Consider the following 21,653-nt stretch of genomic DNA (forward strand, 5'->3'; position numbering starts at 1 on the left):
TAAACACCGGCAAAAACCCGGATATGCTCATATCCCGGCTTTTAAAAACCGGGATATTATACCCGGGGTACCCCTTTTCTAACCCGAATATTTGGTCTTATAAACGCGTTTCGACATATCCCCATCAAAATGTGTGTTCTGCGCATGTTCTATTCGCAAGGAATCTTGGTCTTTTGAGTCTTTGGATACAGGAAGAAGAATCGGAAATGACGCATATTGCATCTTACGTCCAGACGCTAACCGTGCGTCACTGTTTACATCAGGATATTGGCGACTGATTACACATTCCATGTATCCAGGAGTAACTCTCTCTGCTCACGCATGTAAACGGGTTATCCCGAATGTTTCAGAAACCCAAATAGTGACCTTAACCCGACCATAACCCGAATTTTAACAGCTTGTAAACGTATTCATTGACACCCTCAAGCGAGAGGGTAAGACACAGAAAGAAATTTCTGAACGAATAAGCTGTTCCCAGAGTGCTGTATCAAGGCACCTCAGTGGGAAGTCTGTGGGAAGGAAAAAGTGTGGCAAAAAACGCTGCACAACGAGAAGAGGTGACCGGACCCTGAGGAAGATTGTGGAGAAGGACCGATTCCAGACCTTGGGGGACCTGCGGAAGCAGTGGACTGAGTCTGGAGTAGAAACATCCAGAGCCACCGTACACAGGCGTGTGCAGGACATGTGCTACAGGTGCCGCATTCCCCAGGTCAAGCCACTTTTGAACCAGAAACAGCGGCAGAAGCGCCTGACCTGGGCTACAGAGAAGCAGCACTGGACTTTTGGACAAATTTTGCATGTCATTCGGAAATCAAGGTGCCAGAGTCTGGAGGAAGACTGGGGAGAAGGAAATGCCAAAATGCCTGAAGTCCAGTGTCATGTACCTACAGTCAGTGATGGTCTGGGGTGTCATGTCAGATGCTGGTGTTGGTCCACTGTGTTTTATCAAGGGCAGGGTCAATGCAGCTAGCTATCAGTAGATTTTGGAGCACTTCATGCTTGCATCTGCTGAAAAGCTTTATGGAGATGAAGATTTAGTTTTTCAGCACGACCTGGCACCTGCTCACAGTGCCAAAACCACTGGTAAATGGTTTACTGACCATGATATTACTGTGCTCAATTGGCCTGCCAACTCTCCTGACCTGAACCCCATAGAGAATCTGTGGGATATTGTGAAGAGAAAGTTGAGAGACGCAAGACCCAACACTCTGGATGAGCTTAAGGCTGCTATCGAAGCATCCTGGGCCTCCACAACACCTCAGCAGTGTCACAGGCTGATTGCCTCCATGCCACGCCGCACTGAAGCAGTCATTTCTGCAAAAGGATTCCTGACCAAGTATTGAGTGCATAACTGGACATAATTATTTGAAGGTTGACTTTTTTTTGTCTTTTATTGGTCGGATGAAATATGCTAATTTTTTGAGATAGGAATTTTGGGTTTTCATGAGCTGTATGCTAAAATCATCAGTATTAAAACAATAAAAGACCTGAAATATTTAAGTTGGTGTGCAATGAATCTAAAATATATGAAATTTAAATTTTTATCATTACATTGTGTAAAATAATGAACTTTATCACAATATGCAATTTTTTTTAGAAGGACCTGTATACCACTTCCTGTGAACAGCGTGCATGTGACGTCACATGGGGCGGGGCAACGCGATACTCCACCTGAGTCTGATGCCTAATTGTATGAGACCTGCCACCTGACGTCGTTTTTCCTGATGCGTGATGCAGTTTTGTCCGATGATTGAAGCCTTTTAGTCTGAGGCATGACGCCTTTTCATGTAATGACTGAAGTCTGAGGATGTCCTAAAATGTACACCGTACACGAGCCAAGTAAGAGGCATGCCATGACTTGGTGAGTCCTGCATGAAGGACCAAAAAAAATGGTGCAGGTCTCTGGCAGGGGCTCGCTGATGGCGCCCTGGCAGGAATCATACGTTGAGGTAGCTGCTAGTGACTTCTTTCTGGGGGGACCAAGGACCAAGATGGAATTCGGGCCTTGGAGGCTAGAGGTGGAGACAGGGGATCCTCATGCCCGGGAGAGCTAGAGACTGGAAGGCCAGAGGCGGATCAAAGTGCCTGGATGGTGCTGACTGGGGGTAAGCTGAGGGACTGACAGGAACCAGCAGAGACAGGGCTAAGGAACTGGCTGGTTTTAAGAGAGGAGACAGGAGAACAAGGCTGGGAGGGAGCATGAGAGTCACATGGAGCACAGGAGAGGCAGGAGAGCTGGATGGAACAAGCATAGACAGTATAACCTCCCCAACTAAGCCTATGAAATCCTCTTCTTTAAAAAAAAATCCATTATTTCAGAGTCGAGCGGCAGCTCATCCTCAGTGGTGGGAGTGGGAGCATTCCCTCAATCTCCACTAGGAATCCTACAGTTATACACAAAATACATGTTTCCGGCTCATGCACCTGGATAGACATGTCTCTGGGACGATGATCCACTCTGGTGCTCCTGTCATTTTTCACGCCGATTGATCAGAGTTACTGTAGAAAAGGCCAGCTAAGTATAGGGTCATTAAGTATAGGCCCCCTTGTGACTTTAAGAGGTATTACACTGATTTATTATTATTCCCCCTTTAATGATCTCTTTAACAGTATTAACAGTATTGACAGGATGCAGTTCAAAGCACAGACATTCCTTGCTTTTGTTTAAGCTGTTGTAGTTACCGTTAGTGTTTTGAGCATTTTGTTTAGTGCTTCGAACCCTTCGAATAATTACTAATGTTGTGAAGCAGTTGGTTCAATTGATTCACAATTTCAGAAAGCTTTGTTTCTATCATCACAACTTTTTCGATTTCTAATGATAAACATGATTGCATTTTAGCTTGGGTAAAAAGTGTGCCAAGAATATATGCCCCAAAGCATTACACCGGCAGCCTGAACTGCTGAAACAAGGCAGGATGGATCCATGCTTTCATCTTCTTTATGCCAAATTCTGACCCCACCATCTGAATGTCGCAGCAGAAATCCAGACTCATCAGACCAGGCAATGTTCTAATCTTCTATTGTCCAGTTTTGGTGGACATGTGTGAAGTATATCCTCTGTTTCCTGTTCTTATCTGAAAGGAGCAGCACCCGGTGTGGTCTTCTGCTGCTGTAGCTCATCTGCTTCAGGGTTTGACTTGTTGTCAAACTCTGTAAACCCTAGGGATAGTTGTGCATGAAAATCCCAGTAGATAAACTCAGACCAGCTTGTCTGACACCAACAACCACTCCAGGTTCAAAGTCACTTAAATCCCCTCTCTTTCCCATTCTGATGCTCGGTTTGAACTTCAGCAAGTCATCTTCACCACAAGACCTTAAAATGGTACCTGCATAAAAAAGATTAAAATTGTCTGAACGAGGCCATTTGACAATGTAATTTAGAACATGGATGCCACAGCTGAGCCAGGGCAGCATCCATGTTATTTTGTGAAGGTGTGAGGTGACAAGGCTAGACTAAAGTGAAGAACAGTGGTATGCTTTGTTTGGTTCAGACAACACAGATCTTGAATCAGACACAACTATCTGGAAACCAAAAGATAACGGCTGTAGAATCCAGACTCCAGTTCCAGTACTTTTTCCCAAAGGAACTGCAGTCCTGTTCTAACAGTGCACTCTGTCCTAACTCACCACAGTGGAAGCACGCTATTGAAGCAAGGTGGACGAGTTTTGAACTTTTTAAATAGCGAAGGTTTTGAGTTTTCGTTAAGGGGTGTGTCCCTGGCGGCCTGACAAAGTTTGATGTTTCGCCGTGAAACAGGAAGTTTCTGTAACTCAGCCAAGCAATGTCCGATCTTCCCCAAACTATACACATGTGATTCTGTCCTGAACAAACACCCATGACCAAATTCAGTTATAGTCATAGCGCCACCTGCTGGTAACAGGAAGTGACAAGGTTAACACTGTTATGGACTCCTAGGAACATATTAAAAAGCATCAACAAGTGTTGAATAGGCTGCCAACATACTAGATACATACTAATACACGCTAGCAACACTTAGCTAAGTGCTTTGAAAAAATAGTAGGTGGTATTACCTTTGTAGTAAGCAGTTTTTCAGATTAGACAGCACATTATGGTAATGCTGCGTTGAAGCAATTAATTTATTTTTCTGCATTGAATAAGAATTTATTTTAAGGACCGATTCTCACTATTAGTTAGTTGCGCTATTAGTTAGCCTGCATATTACTAGCATATTGGCTGTTTATTAGTACTTATAAAGCACATATTAATGTCTTATTCTGCATGACCATGTTCTAGATCCCTTAATTTTAAACATACCTAAATTTAACAACTACCTTAACCAACTATTAATAAGCAGCAAATTAGGAGTTTACTCTAGTCATAGTTAATATATAGTTAATAGTGAGAATGGGTCCCAATAATAATAATAATAATAATAATAATCACCCAATGGGTCTTGGCAAAGAAGCTGCACAAATATTGCCTGTGTGGCTGTGTCCCAAACAGTTCTTGTGTTTAGTTCATTTTCATGTGCTCTCATGTGGCTTCACTCTTAAATTAAAGTTATTTCCCTCTAAATCACTTACTTATTCACTTGGTAAATCGTTGTGAAATCGGCAGGATAATGTTCACCAGAGTAGCCTAACAAAATTTGAATTTATAGGGGAAAATGTATTTACAAAAAAAAAAAAAAAAAAAAAAATTACATACATACACAAGAACATTATGGTGGATTATATTTATTGATCTTATTTTTGTTTAAATGCCCATGTAAGTATCTGCTAAACATGAGTCAGGCAAATAAAATTGTGTGCCTAATGTTTAATGCTGGTTAAATATGTTATGTGCAGTAACTTTGACCTAGTATGGTTCAATCAGTCTGGACCATTCTTAAGCAAGCAGGAATTGAACATTTGCCAGCAGAACGACAGAAAGCATCAGGAGAAGTGTGACAATCCTTTCAGCACTATTGTGTACATCTAGTGATGTTCCTCCTGCTCCACCTGATAATTAAGAGACAAAAGTCTAATTATTCAATTAATGGTGCATGGATGTTTCCTTATTTGTAAAAATGTCATTACAATTTCACAGCCTTGTAATATATATGTGTGTGTGTGTGTGTGTGTGTGTGTGTGTGTGTGTGTGTGACCCTGGTGCACATAAGCAGTCTTAAGTCTCTCGGGTATATTTGTAGCAATAGCCAAAAATACACTGTATGTGTTTAAAATTATCAATATTTATTTTTTATTTTTTTTTTTGCCAAAAATCACTGGGATATCAAGTAAAGATCATGTTCCATGAAGATATTTTGTAAATTCCCTACCGTAAATGTATCAAAACTTAAGTATTACCCAAGTAACATGCATTACTAAGAACTTGATCTGAACAACTTTAAAGATGATTTTCTCAATATTTAGATTTTGTTTGCTCCCTCAGATTCCAGATTTATAATAGTTGTATCTCAGACAAATATTGTCATATCCTTACAAACCACACATCAATGGAGAGATGATTCATTCAGCTTTCAGATGACATATACATCTCAATTAAATAATAAATAAAATACACATAACTGTTTTTTTTTTTGTGTGTGTGTTCCAGAATCACATTGTACAAAAAACCAAAGGGATTCCAGATTTCCATATTTACTCACTTGAAGCGGATGACATCACTTTTACCCAGAACACAGTGCGATCCTGTGCTATGGTCGCTCTAAGGATGAAGAGGACAAATATTGAAGTGTTAATAATTTCTCTGGATTATTAGAGAAATAACTTCTTATCTATAATGAACAGTCTTAGCGTACAAATGAGTTAATTTTGCACAGACCTACATGTTACATCATTAGTACAGTCATGCAGTATTCATCTGAGAGGATTTTAGTCCACTCTTACATGAAGACGATGTTTTGCGCTGTATCTGGTGGGATCCAGGTGTAGACGGTGGAGTTGTTTTTTATGTTGGTGTTTGCATGAGTGATGGCACTTTGCTGGTTTCCTGAACACTAGAGAACACAAGTGTATGACCCTCAGTGACCACAGTTACTAAATGAATCTATGTGTAGTCCCTGAGAAGAATTCACTATATGCATCACAGTTTCCATGATTACTCTACATATAAGACGAGTGACTCTAATGTTAACTGTAGAAGGAACTATGGTGCATCGAAGCTTTAATCACAATGGTAAATTGTTGTAAGAGATGTAATGTTTCTACGTTATAAAAAGAGGTTCTATATAACTAAATCATATATCCAATCTGATTATTTCAGAAGCATTATATTTGACTCTATACAGTCCAAAGTCTCACCGCTAAGAACTTTGTGTTAATTGGAGGTGTCTGCCAGGTTCCTATTGCTTTGGGGTTGGATCCAGAGCGAGCCTCAAGGAGCACACCTCGATAGTCTGGACCTTCGATTACAACTGACACACAACAGATGGACAAACATTACAACCAGTGATGCTATTAAACCTCACACTTGTGATATACATGCATTAAATTAAACAGATAAACAATTGTTATAAATGCAGTTGAAATAATCCCAGTGTCTGAAAACAAGGTAAACTTAAAAGATTGATTTATGAACAATGCATTTGTATTTTGAGTTTTGAATACTCCATCTAGCCCTGCTTCATCCCCTACCTGTGATGGGTTTTCCGGTCTGGAAGGTCGTGTTGCTCGGATGGATGGAGTATGGAGCAGGGTTCGGCTGGGGCTTTACCCCTTTGTGCTCCGGCATCATATCCACACAAGATGAAGCTGGTGCCCCGTTATCAAACGACAGAACAGATGTGAAAACTTGTAGTATGACAATCCCCAATAACACCGCATCCATGATTCCTGAAACAGCTCATATGCAATCATCCAAAACTTATACACACATTCCCAGATCTCCCAGTGGACAATAGACTTCTGAAAGGTGCATTTGCTGAGTCACAACTGTAGAAAAAATGGGAAATTCATGGCAACGCGCTACACTGCCACTCCCTGCATAAAGTATTCACGTGGTGTCAGGTGAGGTGGTTTCCAATGAGAGAGAGAAAAAACCTTCAGTTTCAGGAATCTGTCATTAATCTGGACAAAGAAACAAAGACGTCCTCTGTTGGGAGGTAAATGGGCAGAGCATGGAAACTGTACATTTCCTTTGCCCTACTTATGCATTGTTTTAATGTTTGGATGCTGGCATATAAGAGCAGGTGCTTTTTGCTTTGTGCAATATCATTTATAAAATATTAAACGCTCAAACTTATGTTAAAGGCATTTGTAATCAGAAAACGTACACAAACTTACAGTGGACTTCTCATCAAGACAGTAATATTGATGCTATACTTGTTTTCTTCATGTTGATCAATTTATCATCATCTAAACCTTAACAAACGTACATTTGCAGCATGTTTACAGGAAAGGTGTCAGTATCAAGTGTTGTTGTCTAAGACAGAAGGTTTCTTCCCGAGAGATATCTGATGTTTGTGTTGGGAGTGAATGTGTTGCTCTGGTTGCCTTGTGTTCTTCTCCCTCTCGCTTTTGTTCACAGGACTGTCAGTATAATTTATTACGTTTGGTTTCCAACATATTTATAATGAAATCCTTATCTTTAAAACATGATATTAACCATATCAAATAATAACTAGATTGCCACTACTGCCATATTATGGGATCTCAATCAAAGCAGCTTTCAGGAGTTCTGTATTCATCTATTAATCCTTCTCCTGTTCTTGCAATATTTGGTTTAACTGCTCAGACAACAATGCAAATATCAGGGAGACAATAAAACACTACTCATTAGGGTTTGCAACTAAACTGATTTTAACATTTATTTTTTAGGGCAGCTGGACAGAAAAACATCTATTACTCACAAAACAGTTAAGTATACAAATAAATGTATGAGGAGATTTTACAAAAGGTTCATTTGGTAATTTATTAGAGAGACACCTCACAAATCAAATCTATTTACTGAAGCCAGACCATCTTTCATGCCTGTGACTGTTTCCTCTTCTGGGATCTTCTTCCTCGATGTTTCGTGCCCTCTTTGGCCCGTCTGTTTCCCCCCAGCATGATCGCTGGTCCTTTACCCCCCGGAGCTGTGCTCTTGTGCTTTATGTAGTCCTCTTTGACCATCGGCTCAATGATTGCACCCATCTGAGTGATGACTTTGGGTTTGGTCATACTCTTCACAACACTCTGTGTGTTCCACGTCGGCCCGATGGGAGTCCGGATGGTGGACTCAAACTGAGCAGTGTTTTGGAAAGGGAACGGCAGATGACTGACCTGTGAAAACAACAGGAGTAATACTTAGAGCGATGCAGCGCTGGGCTTCAGGTTATGAGAAGGCATCTGAACGCAACTTCTGTCACTCGTTTCCCTCACTCCAGAAAAACTAAAAATAGACCACAATAGCTGCTTCAACAAACTTCCCATTTGCTTTGTTTCTATTTTGTTTAGCATCTCGTCCCAAAATCAGGAATTCAATGCATTCATGAGTGAAGGAGATTCTCGTACTCTGTTTCACAGAAGTCATCAGACGAACTGTTACCTGATGGGAAGCCACCGATGCGCTTCTTTTCTCTGATATGATGACATCCGGCAGTTTCTGGTCCTGTCGTGGAGGAGGTGGGGCCATCTGTATCCTAAATCTGCAGACAAATGAACCATTAGTGCTAGAGTGTTAAATGTAAAGAATGACTACACAGAACTGTAAGCTAGTACGGGAGAAAGAAGAACGCTAGCATCACCTCTTGCGTTTCCAGCGCGAGGGTTTGAGGCCGACTCCTCCCCATTCTCCCCAGCCCGGCAGAGTCAGGTCCACCACTTCTGGCCTCCCGGCTGCTTCCTGATTGCTTTTGTCCTTTATGAAATCAGAAATCACATCATCCCCAGCAAACGCCTCCTTGATGATGGAGATCTGTTCATCACGCTCCTGACAAAAAACAGAAACATTTTAAATAGAGGAAAATGCAGCATACACAACTCAAAAACGTAATAGACTGTGCCACTGAGCAAATGAAACTTCCTCTAAAGTCAATGATGCAGTGTTTTTTGTAGTAATATGCACCTGTAATACACTCCGCTTATTACACAAACATGCCAAATATTACACATTAAAAAGGTTTACAATGTAACAGATTGTTATGGTGCACCGCAGATGGTCCGAGCAGAAGCAGCTGGCTTTTAAAGGGAATGTGATACGAGTATCTGATTGGTTTATGGCACATTACGTCCAAAATCACTCATTAAGGAGAACAGGGACGACCGTTTTAGACCACGTGCCGTTGTGGATTTAGAGGCTCTAAAGTGCCCTTCAGACCATGTGCTTCGATTGTTCAGATATGGCCCTAGATGTCTAAGCTAACAGAGGGAAGACCTGGACGTGAAGTGATCACTGATTTAGGAAGCAGCTGTGTTGTTTAACTCACTAGGGTCTATTGGTTAGATTTAAACTTCCACTCACTTCCTCATCAACCACTGTGGGCAGAAAGGGTACTTTGACGGCCTTGGCTTCTTTGGTGAGGACTTCTGTGAGGCTGATTTCTCTTCTCTTTTTAAGAGGCGTCTCAGACGTGGCCTCCGGCGCAGCGCTCGGTGTTCCTGACGGCTCCTCAACGGGTCGGCCTTCAACAACCTCGTCCAAAACCTCCAGGTCTTCTATATCCCTGACGCGAACCTGTCCTTCGTTCAGAGCTCCCTCTTCATCTTCTGTGTTCAGAGTCTGACCTGAAGCCTCAAGCGTCTTCTCACTCCTCATGAGCCTGAACAGGGTGTTGAACTCAGAAACGTCCTCTTCCTCATCTTCATCCTCCTCCTCCTCTTTGTCAGAAGCCTCGACCACGTCTTCTTCAACCACCTCGTTCGCTGGTTCTGTTAAAAGAAGAGCAGAAACTAGTTTGGATGAGGCTCACCACACGTGGTGGTTTCTTAAAGCCTGCTGTCTTACGCTCTTCTTCTGTAGGAATCAAGTCCTCTTCATCAGCTTGCCTCAGCTTCCTCTTCCTCTCAAACTCTCCGATGAGCTCCTCCTCCTCCTCCTCGTTCTCTTCTCCTGTGGCCTGCACATCCTCAGATGGGACAGCGCTGACCTCGGGCTCTTCGTGTGTGAGCCGGCCTCTCATCCAGGGGTTGACCGGGTCAATGACCGGCTCAGGGTCGTTCACGAAGTCAGGAACCATCTCGAGTTCTTCCTCGACACTCTCGTGTTCGTCATCGGAGGGCACCACGATCTTCTGGGTAAGATCTTTATTCACCTGCAGCTGCTCCTGCATTGCTTTGCGTGCCTGAAGAGCATGGGCAGATGTGTTAAGATAATAAAACTGATGACAAAGAACATGTCCAGCCTCGCTCCGTGACCAACCACTCTCACCGAATCATCATATTTGGCCATGATGGCCTTTGACTTGGCCCACTTGCCACTGTTCTGATGCTTCAGAGACATCCTCTCCTGCAGAGAAAGGGAGGAAAAACATATTTATATTTCTCAATTATTCGTAATCTTTCTTTAAGTCTTTAGAGTTCAGCACGCACCTCCATCCTGGACAGCTCCATCTTTTTTAGCTCTTCCAGAGCTCCGTCAGGATTGGTCTTTACCATCTCATCAAACTGCTTCAGGAAATCCTTACGCTTGGCTTTATTCTGAACCTTGTGGAACCTGAGAAAGATGCAGTTTTGCACTCAAGATAAAAGAAAGGCTAACAAAAAGTTGTCAGACACGTTTAGTTGATGGAACTCACTTTTTGCTCTTGATTTTCTTGGTTCTTTTGGCTTTTGCCTCATAGTACGACTGGAGCGCTCTTGCCTTTTGAAGCTCAGCGCGACGAATCTTAGCCTGACACACAAAAGAAATGATCACAAAACTTCCGCTTTAAAGCTTCCGTATATATATATATATATATATATATATATATATATATATATATATATATATATATATATATATATATATATATATATATATATATATATACACACACACACATACACACACACACAAACATACACACACTGATGGTGAATGAGAACTAATAGCAAAGATAGAATAATGAATGTGCTGCTTGGTGACCAATCATAAGCAATCATTTGGAAGAACACACACACAACAGTAAATGTGTCAGCTGCTACACTTTGACATTATAGTATCCTGCCCTAAAATGTGGATTTCAGATTTACTTAGAAACTTTTTACACAACAAAAAGACTTAGAAAAGATAGACATCACATTTTAGCCTTCAAATCTTTTTTAATATAAATTGCATAAAAATATCTTGCTTATCTTAATGGTTTAGATTTTTTAGAAGGCACATTATCATTATTAAAACTTGATTAGCTGCTTCAGGTGTGTTTGATCAAGGCTGGAGCTAAACAGGGTTAGTAAGTCTAATGCATTTGTTGCTTGTAGTGCAATACGCGATCAGCAATCGGACGGTTTTTGGTATTTTTTCAGCCAATTTTTCTGGAAGTGCGCCCGCGTGCACATACTACATTGTAATCGTTCACTATGTCATTTGTGTGGAAGTATTTCTAAATCTGTGCGCAGGACACGGGCAGCCGATCAGAACTGGAAGTGTAGAGCGTCTGAGGCACAGATAACAGGGTGCTTTCACACCTGCCTCATTTAGTTCGGTTGAATCGTACCAGAGTTCGTTCGTTTCCCCCTTTGGTGCAGTTCGTTTGGGCAGGTGAGAAAGCAGCATTTGCACTCGGGTGCGCACCAAGAGTGGACCAAACAAGAACTTTCAAAGGAACTCTGGAGCGGTTCGTTTGTGGTGAGAATGTGATCCGACCTCGAACAGACCCAACTGCAAAAAGTACAGATCATTTTTGGACTAAACCAGCTGCCGTAGTCAGCTGCTCTGTGCATTATGGGATGAGGAAGTGTTTGTTGACAGTTTGCACTTTAGCATGGCAGCTCGTGGACAAACTTGGAGTAGTGAGGAGGTGCGGAGCCTCATAGAAATTTGGTCAGATGACCATGAGCGTCTCAGAGTTAAGAAGAATTAATGCACGAGAGATGCCCGCTCGCCGTTTGCAGTGCATTAGAACGTTGTTTTCAAGCCGCATCCGCGCTTCATTATAGAAATGTATTGTTTGCATATTGTGGTGTATACAAACAATGTAATAGGGACAAAACCAGCCCACGCAGTCGTCTCTCCATAGTGTTGTCTCCGTGTTGTTTGCTAGCTTTCCCTCTTATGTTGGAATTTTCCTGCACCTAAATTCTGACCAATCGAAAAGCAGTTTAGGAAATACGTCATGGCCAATGAGTGATGTGGATGTTGTCATGTGACCAGTGATGGGAATAACGGCGTTATAAATAACGGCGTTACTAACGGCATTACTTTTTCCAGTAACGAGTAATCTAATTGATTACTCTTCTCATCTTAATAACGCCGTTACCGTTACTGCCAAAAAATGCGGCGCGTTACTATAACTGATGATGAAGCTGTTTTTTTTTTTTCATCAGACCAACTAGATCTCTGAGCGAGAGGCAAATACTTTTTTTTTTTACTGTTCTTCCTTGGTTAGTGGGCAGAGCACGAGACAAGCGCATAAATGCTGACGATTGGCTGAGGTAGAGTAAAATTTCATTGTAAGCCAATCAGAGGTAGAGTTGGGCGGGTTTTCGAAAGCACGCATAGTAGTGATGGGAATTCGGCTCTTTTGACTCAGCTCACTGAAAAGAGCCGGTGTTCTGTCGATTTGTCCTACGCTGTCAGATTTTCCTACCTCCCACCAAAACAGTGGGTAGTACAATTCCACAACGAAAATTCTACTGTAAAGTTATGGTTTATTAACGTCTACACCTACCACAACCCTAATCATACCCTTACAGTACTGCAAATACAGTAATTATGTGTTATATTCGCGGTTGTAGCTAAAAGGGATACAGTTACAGGAAACCAACAATAAATATTATTTTCTACCAATTAGATTGCGTTTTTATTAAAGTCTACACCTACCCCAGCCCTAAACCTACCCTTACAGTAATGCAGATACATTAAATATCGTTGTTTAGCATGAGACAAAGGACGCGATATTGATGTGCGCGTGCGCAGTAAACCCGGGTAGGAAAATCTGACGGGGTAGGATAAAATGTCAGGACACCGGCTCTTTGGCTCACAAACGGCTCTTTAAATGACTTTGACTATAATATTTCAATTTTTATTACATAAAATATTTAATTTCTATAGGCTAAATTTGAAAAAATAGAGTTGGCTCTTCAGATATGCGAGCCAGCTCCCGAAGTTCAACTAAAAAAGCCGGCTCTTAGAGTCGGCTCATTCGCGAATCGCGAACGACTCATCAAAAGCTCATTCGCGAACGAGTCGATCCATCATCACTAACGCTCATTCGCGAACGACCCATCATCGGACAGGACAGGACACACAACGAACAACACAAGCCAGTCAGTCAACCAGAGACAGGTATGGCGACGAGCCCAAATAATCCAAAAGTAGCCTTCTCTAAATAGAAGTATATACATTACTTTTTCCTTCAAGAAATTAAAGAAACAATAAAAGGAAATATCAAAAGTTCCCAAAAATCTATCGTGTTATTTGCATTGATCCACTATATAAACATAATATCTACATACATGGAATTTGATTGGAGGCTAGTCTCACTTTGTCCCACAGCAACTTTTTTTTTTAGATGTGTGTACAATGTTTCATGTTTCTGTTAATAATGTATTGTATTAAGTGTCCATTTAATTATAATATTCTGATTTATCATAAATAATTGAACATGCACATGTATTTTAAGTTCCTTTAAAGAGGGGTAGAGGTGGGGTCACATTTAAGCATTTAAAATGTAATTTTACTTGAAAGTAACGCAATAGTTACTTTCTTAAGTAACTAGTTACTTTAAAAATTTGTAACTGAGTTACTAATTTAGTTACTTTTTGGAAGAAGTAACTAGTAACTGTAACTAATTACTTTTTAAAAGTAACTTGCCCAACACTGCATGTGACTGCATTTTGGTCTGTTTCAACCGGCTCAGACCAAAGCAATCAGTGATGAAAAAAATCACCTGCTGTAGCACACTGAAAAAAAGTGCTTCATTCATCCAATTAAAACATTTTAGGGTAATGATTCACATCTATATTTTTAACGAGACAATAAGTTATTTATTTTTCATTGGCTTAAGTAAAAAAAAAATATAGATGTAAATCATTACCCTAATTTTTTTTTGTTTTTGGACGAATGAAACACTTTGCATCTTTATTTTACTCGCACCAACATTATTTGATTTTAACATTTTGGAATAATCTATTTAAATATCATACTTTTATTTAGTCTCACTGGTAAAGACCCTTTTTTTTTAAAACCAAAAATAAATATTGAATGCTGATTAAGAAACCTCTTATTGAATGTGTGTTGATTGTGTTGTGTGGATTGTAGAATTATGCAGTTACTGAGTTTAATTTCACATGGTCACAGTTAATCTTTTCATTTAAGCCCAGTTCTGTGTAGTTTCAACAATTCAGAAACAGAAGCTAAATGCTGATGTCTGTAGTATCTGTGTTTGTATTGAATGTAGTCTGCTTACTGTGCAGTTACTGGTGTTAATTTCAGATGGTTACAGTTATTGTTTTCAATAGCCAAAAGGCAGTTTAGCCTATTGAATACCAAATAAACATCTTGTTTATGCACACTTTCCTTCTTTCTTGTTTGTTGCTTAAAGAAAAAAAAACAAAATTCGGAAAACGGTATTGGCCCTGAGAAATCATGATTTGATCCCTAGTTGCTTGTTTCTGCACCCTGAGCATGCATCCCATAATGTTGTGCACCCTGACTGAGACTGTTATCAGTAGTGCATCAGTAGTGAGAGTAACTCATGTGACGTGAACAAGAGAAAGTGACTCTCTAAACATGAATAACGGTCACACACACGTCTGTACACCTCTGTGGCGACAGAACAGAGGCTTTAGGACAGTCATACCTCCTCCAAGCTCATGGCTTTAAGCGACTGCTCCTCTACAGGAGTCAGAACAGGGTCATTGACAGGCTGACTGTTTCCATGCAAGAGCCGGAAAATCTCCTGTTCGAGAGGAGTTTGAACCTGTCAGAGAAAACACACACACACACACACATGGAGTTAGTGTTATTCAAGGTACAGTACTTCTCTGTGTGTGTGTGTGAGAGAGAGAAGCTCGTTTGAGGACATGGTTTCAGTAAATAGTAATTCTCTGCATCACTGAATCTTGGTACAGTCCGAAGAAAACCCAAAACATTTTAACAATGAATTAGACAAAAGAAAGAAGTGAAATAGTTAGGTAGGCTAACATCAGTGTCTGCATTTAAACTAAAGGCCAGGGAATATTTGAGCCATTTTCGGCACTTGGAATCGAATCGTTCCACAGAAGCGCGCACCTTCCATCCAGCCACCACCTGCTCCACACGTCTGGGTGCGGAGGACTCCTGGTTCAGAGGAAACACCATCTGTTCGGCCTTCTGGTTCTGCAGTATGATGTTCTTCCAGATCGACACCTCTGTGGTGGTCTTCTCGTACGCTATACCTCTCTGAATCTGTGGACAGAACCGAGAGAAGAACAAGACTAAAACCTTTCCTGGTTTGATCTCAAAGCCCACGCTACTTTGAGACATAAACTGTGTTTATTTGCTTCTTAATGCCATGATAAATAGATGTAACTAGTAAAATATGTTTAGGATCTCTTGGATGACTTTGCTAAGACCCTCAAGTGTGTCAGAGACTAAATCACATTAAAACTGTGTGAGTGCGACTTTATATGGACTCTGCAACTGAAATAGCAAGTTTTTGGACCGGAGACATCCCCAGGTTCATCACAGATCGAGTTCAGCGTTCACCTTCTCTGTTTGCTGCTTGTTGAGAGGCAGCTCCAACGTCCCTTTACTGCTCTGCAGGTTCCTCAGCTGTTTCTTGGTCTTGTTGGAGGCTCCTGAGGTCTTCTCCACAGTTCCCAGGAGGTCAGAGAGGTTGACTTTGTCTCCTGTACCTGTAGAAACAGAACAGATGAAACCTGCGACTGATGCTCCGTCTCAGACAAGGACATGATGGGAATTATTCGGCATTTACCCTCGGCATTAACGAAGTACTCGGAGACCTGCACGCTTGCTTCAGAGCGCTCATTCTGCTTTTTCCTTGGATAAACAAGCATCAATTGATTAAAAATGCAGATTTGGACAACAAATCAAGTATTATTAATCAAGTATTTTCACACAGGTGGACCGGCACTAAAAGATCGATCTCAAACGTCTCGCACCTCTTTCTTCCACCCATCGAACTGATGGCTTCCAGCAGCTTCTTGTGTTTTCGCTCATCATCACTGCCCTCCTGCATTTAAGTGAAAAAAGAAAGCAATATAAAATGATATCTATATATATGTGAACAACTAGGTGACACAACTGTCAGTCATCTGTCCAGATATGAGTTTTTACTGCCAAGTCTTCAGTCGTCTAGCTCCATCTCTAAATTGTGTTGCATATTCAACACAGACAGCTCAGTTCATAAAATACTCTACTAAACCGTTAATTTGGAATAAATAAAGAAAAAACTAGCACTTGTCACTGTCCTTGTTACATGTGCATAATATAGTAACAACTCTATACTATAGCTCAACAACTACATGCAACTAACATTAGGATAATTTATATTGCTCAGGATTAAAATGTATAATTACACTGTGACAGGGGCAATTTGAGATAAAGTATAAGCTAAATAAAAAAAGTTCCATAATAACAAGCAAACAACGGCCTCCTGAAGCGCAATGCTCCTAACATCCTCATCTAAAGAGAGTAAGACTGAGATCTTCCTCACCTCATCTTCACTGGCACTGATGGCCTGATCATTGATGGACAGCTCCTCTTCATCAGCAGCCATGAGCTCAGCTTTACACCTTCACTGACTGTGAGGAACACACACAGGAATCACATTTAGATATTTTAGGTCGGTGCTGGAAACTAGAACATCAGAAAATAACCACATTCTTCATTTAAAAAACACACACGATGCATAACAAGAGGAGAGAAGACACTGAGCAGACCTTAATGTTTTGTGAAGAACGCCTGACCTGACCACGTGTTTCACCTCGTGTCCGGGAGAACCATAGACAGTACTGTGAAGGCTGCTGATTTCGCTCGTTTCTCTGGTGTGAGCGAGGAAATCAGAGGTTTCGACAGGTAATATACCCGTCAACTTAAAAGCCCAGCATGATATCAGAACTGCTAAAGCACATAATATCAGGCGGCGAGCTCAATTGCGCTGTGTGGGTCTCCAAAACACAACCTCTAATGATTCTTCTGTGTGTTGCACACAACACCCGTTCAGCGCAGAGCGCCCCCTCCTGTGCTGGAGAGAGCGGAAACTCCAGGCTCTTCTTCTTTAACCAGATTAACTAGATACAAGTGCACATCGCCACCATCTGCACCGACTGCATTAGACATTTAAGTAATTATGTGAAAGTCTAAACATAAATACAATTAAGTATATAGAAGCGTCCTGCTGTGTGTTCACTTTACTTCATATGCTTTATTATGAGAGAGGTTCACATTTAATAGTTTTTGTGTGGGTAGTGTATGTATTGTCCTAACGTACAGGGGTGGATCTAGAAAAATATTGATGGGGTGGCGAGAAGGGGGCAGGAATTTTTGAGGGGTGGCAACATATGGCAGACATATATATACTGAATTTAGTCACAGTTTTCACAGTTTGATTATAAATATATGTGCACACTACAAAAGGACACAGGCTATCATTTACAAACTTAAGCTCATGTAATCAATGTCTTGCATTTGAAACAGTTTGGAATAAGTGACCATACCCCATAAGCACCACACACTCACTAATGCATACAGTATGCATCGACATGTAAGTAAGAGCAGTATAAAAGTTTCAGTGTTATCAATATGTCAATTTATTATAAGAAACACAAGATTTTAACAGCCAACGACATTTCCAGATGGGAGACGCAACTCTTTTTCTACTGTTTAGTGTTAATCATCATCTAACTCAACCAGTCAAGAGCTACATTATCCTTAGATGTTATATGAATATGGTCCATGAAGCATAGCTAATAATAATAAATAAATAAACATTATAAGCACAAATACAAATGTACTTTTAGAAATTGTTTTTGAAAAATATGGTGTTATTGTTTGGCAAGTTTAAATTAAAACATCTATGAAAATTTGTGTGATATTCCTTTAAAATAATTTTTTAGTATATCTTTTTTAAGTATATTTTACAAAATTTCTTTGAGTTAGACCAAACTTTTATTTTGATGGGTTGTAGACAGAGTTTCTGTGTTTTTTAATTAACTATTATTATTAGCTAATAGGAAGTATAGCATATCAAGTATGCTAATACTTGAAGTACTGTGCAATAGTACTATATTTCTGTTTGAATTTCTTCAAGTTATACCGAGATTTTATTTTGACAGGTTGTCGTAAAGACATTGCAGTTTCTGTTAGTCTGTGTATACGATACGAATAAATGACGATAGTTTTATCAAATGAAATGGAGAAATCCTCTCATAGCGCGCTTGTGTGCACATGTGTAGCCTACATCATGTCAATATAGTGAAGAGCTGAAAATACCACGCGTTTCAATTTTTACCTAACTTTTCCTCCTGAGTTTCAGGCCGGTGACACACTGGCTGCGTGTCGTGAGCATAGACACTAAAAGAAATGGACACAGCGACCCCATTGGAACTCAATTAAGACAAGTGAAGCCCGTTTTTAGCTATTTTTAGCACTTCTGTTTCTGATACGCAGACTCAAACTAAGCTTGATGACGTCAGCAACCTGTCTGACAGATGTAAATCTTTTAGTAGCTGTGCGTGCAAACTGCCATCGTTAATCTTGCAGAGACGGCGAGCTTGAGCGGGGAGTTCTTTGTCGTGAGTGAGCAGGAGAAAGTATTCTCATTAATTATTTTGTATAGTATTTTAAAATGTAACGCCAGTACGCCATGTTAAGTTAATTGCCTGCGAGCTTCTCCTCCTGTCTGTACGGTAATGCGACAGAGAGCCGAGTGGTTATGACGCAATCGTTAGCCTATTTTTACAAAAACTGTTTATACGGGCCATAATGTAACATGGAAGGTAATGGAGCCCTTTATACATTGTCGTCTATCTTTAGAAATAAATAATGGACAAACGGAGTCTTTAAACGCCTCAGATGTAAAGTTATTCGCTGTCAAAGTGACGCCAAAATGAATGCGAGGTCAATGGGATGCTAACGCTAGTTAAGTTCTGCTACAAGATGGCGGCACGCAGCCGACTTCAACTTCCGGTCGACTTCCTTGCCGCCTGGTCGTGAGCGTGGTGGTTCTGCTGCGTGGCTGCTTCTCGTTTTCTGCACAGTTGCCAACTCTCGCGAGACAAATAAGAAACTGGAGCTTTAAAAACAAGCCCAAAACAAGCCCAATATTATTTGATTTAATATTTGTTTTCCGCATTATCATTTATTAACAATAAATGAGCCTACAACATATTAAACTGAAACCACTGCTTTATTAGAAAAGGATAAACTGATTAGGAAAAAAAAGGATAAAAAATAAATAAAAATCAGGGAACTGCAACAAAGCGGAGAGAACGCACTTTCCTCATCTCCGATCACCTGTGAGGCTAATTAGGATTGGAGAGAAGGAAAAGGACAAAAAGACAAACCTTACGAAAAATAACCATGGTTTAATTATAGTAAAACTGTAGTAACCCATGGTTTTTTTGGCGTGTTGACTATAACCACAGATTTACTACAAATACCATGGTTAAACTATGGTTAATTTAGCAAAACCATGGTTAATTTGTGGTTACCATGGTTTAACTATAGTAACCATGGTTTTTTGGTTTTTTTTATTTGTAGTAAAACCATGGTTAATTTTCATAAGGGAAGAAGGGAAAGACAAGAGCATTAAGGGGAGCTGTAACATATATTTAGCTTAATAAAATCAAATGTAACCATATGTTTCTTCTGTTAGTATAGTATAGGACTAGGCCTACTTGTTTTTTTATTAAAGCCTGTGATAATTAATATATAACAAAAACATTGTAAAAAATTACAAATTTACCTCACAAAAGAAGGTCATCCCTCTCCTCCCCGGCACTGTCCATCATCTCCCCAGCGGTCTCCTCTCCACCTCTGTACATCCCAACACTAAAGTGCTGCAACACTTGTTTATCCTTTTCCCAGTCTTTGTTGTACTTTTTGCCATACTTGGACCACTTCTTTGGAGGCATTGTTTGTAGAAATTGAAATACGTGTTTTTCTGTAGATCACGCCGCCTGCACGTTGAACGTTATTTTACTCCAATGCAAGTATATAAGGGGGCGGATTCAGCTGAATGTTTTGATGAATGTTACGCAACAGCACTTGTATGATTGCACTGATTTGGCTATATCTGTAAGCAGACAGTGTCAATCAATGTATCAATGTACACCATAGATGTAAAGAAAATGAAGTTGCTTGTCAGATTTTCCTAACAAGCAACCATATATTCTTTAATAAGCCCAAAAAACGCAATCCGCAACCCGTGCTGTTTTAACGCGACTTACAAAACAAAACAAAAAAAGCCCAAAGTCGTGTATTATAAGCGGATTTGGCAACTATGGTTTTCTGTGTTTTTATACAGTCTATGGTCTTTACACACCAGAATCGTGCCTGACGTGGCGCTGGCACGCTGCTGCTGTAGGTGACATAGAGGAAGGCCGCCGATAGACCAGGATCTTGTCTTCATGACAACAGTATCTATACTTCATGTTGAGTATAAATATAAAGCCTACTGATAAAGGACACCGTCAACAGTATTGGCGGAAAAATAGACTATGTTTGACAGGTGCAATATTTGAAAATCGAAAATTATTAATTTATTTTTACAGTTCGGGAGTTCGGAGCGGGATCGCGAATCATTTGAATGTTTTTTTTTTTTTGATAAAAATGGGGAATACAGAGACGTGAATCTGTAAAACAATAAGATGCATCCTGTATAACATATCAATCATGTTTCTAATACATTAAGTATCCTTTTCAGCAGTTTAGATGTCTTTAGAGCTTTTCGATTATTCTGTATTGAAGTTAGAGAGTCGTAAAAAATCTTCAGATCAGTGGAAAATAGTCTACCATTTGGTACAGGCGATATACATTTTGCTTTATGTATATTGTCACGGGCTGAAGAATCACACGACAGGGTTTAGTGCAAAAGTGAAGCCCCGGAGGGTGTATTTATTGACAGGTGCTTTAAACCGTGACGGTGCCAGTAGTGTCAGGTGCTTATCCTCGGTGCCACGTGATCCTGTCCAGTAGGTAGTATTTCAGCTCCAGGACTGCCCACTTGACAGCCAGCGCCTCCTTCTCCACTGCCACGTACCGTTGTTCTGTTAGGAACAGCTTTCAGCTGATGTAGGCCACCGGGTGCTCCTCACTGTCTTGTACTTGGGATAGTATGGCTCCCAACCCGGTGTCGGATGCGTCCATCTGCAATAAGAAGGGACAGTTAAAGTTGGGAGCGCGCAACACTGGCTCAGACGTGAGCGCCGCTTTTATACTCCTGAACGCTTCTTCTTTCTGGGTTCCCCACTTCACCTTCTCCGGCTGTCCCTTCTTAGTGAGGTCTGTCAGGGCTGTCGCTAGGGAGGAGAAGTTAGGTATAAAACACAGGTAGTACCCAGCCAACCCCAAAAAGGCCCGTACCTGTTTCTTGGTGGAGGGTCTCGGGGCCGAGAGAATGGCT

General features: G+C 40.7%; 2 protein-coding genes across 4 annotated transcripts; both read right to left on the reverse strand.

The window, feature by feature from the left end:
* Window positions 1-4,682: 4,682 nt before the first annotated feature.
* On the reverse strand, window positions 4,683-7,468 carry LOC127987714 (putative defense protein 3). The gene is made up of 5 exons (XM_052590105.1): window positions 6,601-7,468; window positions 6,268-6,380; window positions 5,854-5,963; window positions 5,613-5,671; window positions 4,683-4,962 (listed from the first exon to the last, which is right to left on the reverse strand). The coding sequence occupies exons 1-5, from the start codon at window positions 6,791-6,793 to the stop codon at window positions 4,850-4,852; spliced, it is 588 nt and encodes a 195-aa protein (XP_052446065.1). The 5' UTR covers window positions 6,794-7,468; the 3' UTR covers window positions 4,683-4,849.
* Window positions 7,469-7,740: 272 nt separating this feature from the next.
* On the reverse strand, window positions 7,741-20,016 carry si:dkey-251i10.3 (uncharacterized protein LOC553498 homolog). 3 transcript variants are annotated; one of them, XM_052591557.1, is made up of 15 exons: window positions 19,995-20,016; window positions 16,743-16,830; window positions 16,189-16,259; window positions 16,002-16,066; window positions 15,773-15,921; window positions 15,317-15,472; window positions 14,886-15,005; window positions 10,680-10,774; window positions 10,474-10,597; window positions 10,313-10,390; window positions 9,890-10,226; window positions 9,407-9,813; window positions 8,691-8,875; window positions 8,492-8,591; window positions 7,741-8,226 (listed from the first exon to the last, which is right to left on the reverse strand). In XM_052591557.1, the coding sequence occupies exons 2-15, from the start codon at window positions 16,803-16,805 to the stop codon at window positions 7,930-7,932; spliced, it is 2,247 nt and encodes a 748-aa protein (XP_052447517.1). In that variant the 5' UTR covers window positions 16,806-16,830; window positions 19,995-20,016; the 3' UTR covers window positions 7,741-7,929. The 3 variants fall into 3 exon arrangements, with proteins under 3 accessions (XP_052447517.1, XP_052447516.1, XP_052447514.1); XM_052591556.1 differs by lacking the exon at window positions 19,995-20,016 and adding an exon at window positions 16,996-17,248; XM_052591554.1 differs by lacking the exon at window positions 19,995-20,016 and adding an exon at window positions 16,969-17,248.
* Between the last annotated feature and the right edge of the window lie 1,637 nt (window positions 20,017-21,653).

This window comes from Carassius gibelio, chromosome A5 (genome assembly GCF_023724105.1).
Source record: "Carassius gibelio isolate Cgi1373 ecotype wild population from Czech Republic chromosome A5, carGib1.2-hapl.c, whole genome shotgun sequence".
Lineage (NCBI taxonomy): Eukaryota > Metazoa > Chordata > Actinopteri > Cypriniformes > Cyprinidae > Carassius > Carassius gibelio.

Excerpts from the sequence above, each read along its gene's own strand:
- si:dkey-251i10.3 (XM_052591557.1), bottom strand. The coding sequence starts at position 16,805 with ATGGCTGCTGATGAAGAGGAGCTGTCCATCAATGATCAGGCCATCAGT. Across the intron at positions 16,260-16,742 it reads TCAGTGCCAGTGAAGATGAG|GAGGGCAGTGATGATGAGCG; the intron begins GTGAGGAAGATC and ends ACTTAAATGCAG. Across the intron at positions 15,922-16,001 it reads GTACTTCGTTAATGCCGAGG|GTACAGGAGACAAAGTCAAC; the intron begins GTAAATGCCGAA and ends CTGTTTCTACAG.
- LOC127987714 (XM_052590105.1), bottom strand. The coding sequence starts at position 6,793 with ATGGATGCGGTGTTATTGGGGATTGTCATACTACAAGTTTTCACATCT. Across the intron at positions 5,672-5,853 it reads GCGCAAAACATCGTCTTCAT|AGCGACCATAGCACAGGATC; the intron begins GTAAGAGTGGAC and ends CTTCATCCTTAG. Across the intron at positions 4,963-5,612 it reads AGTGATGTCATCCGCTTCAA|GTGGAGCAGGAGGAACATCA; the intron begins GTGAGTAAATAT and ends CTTAATTATCAG.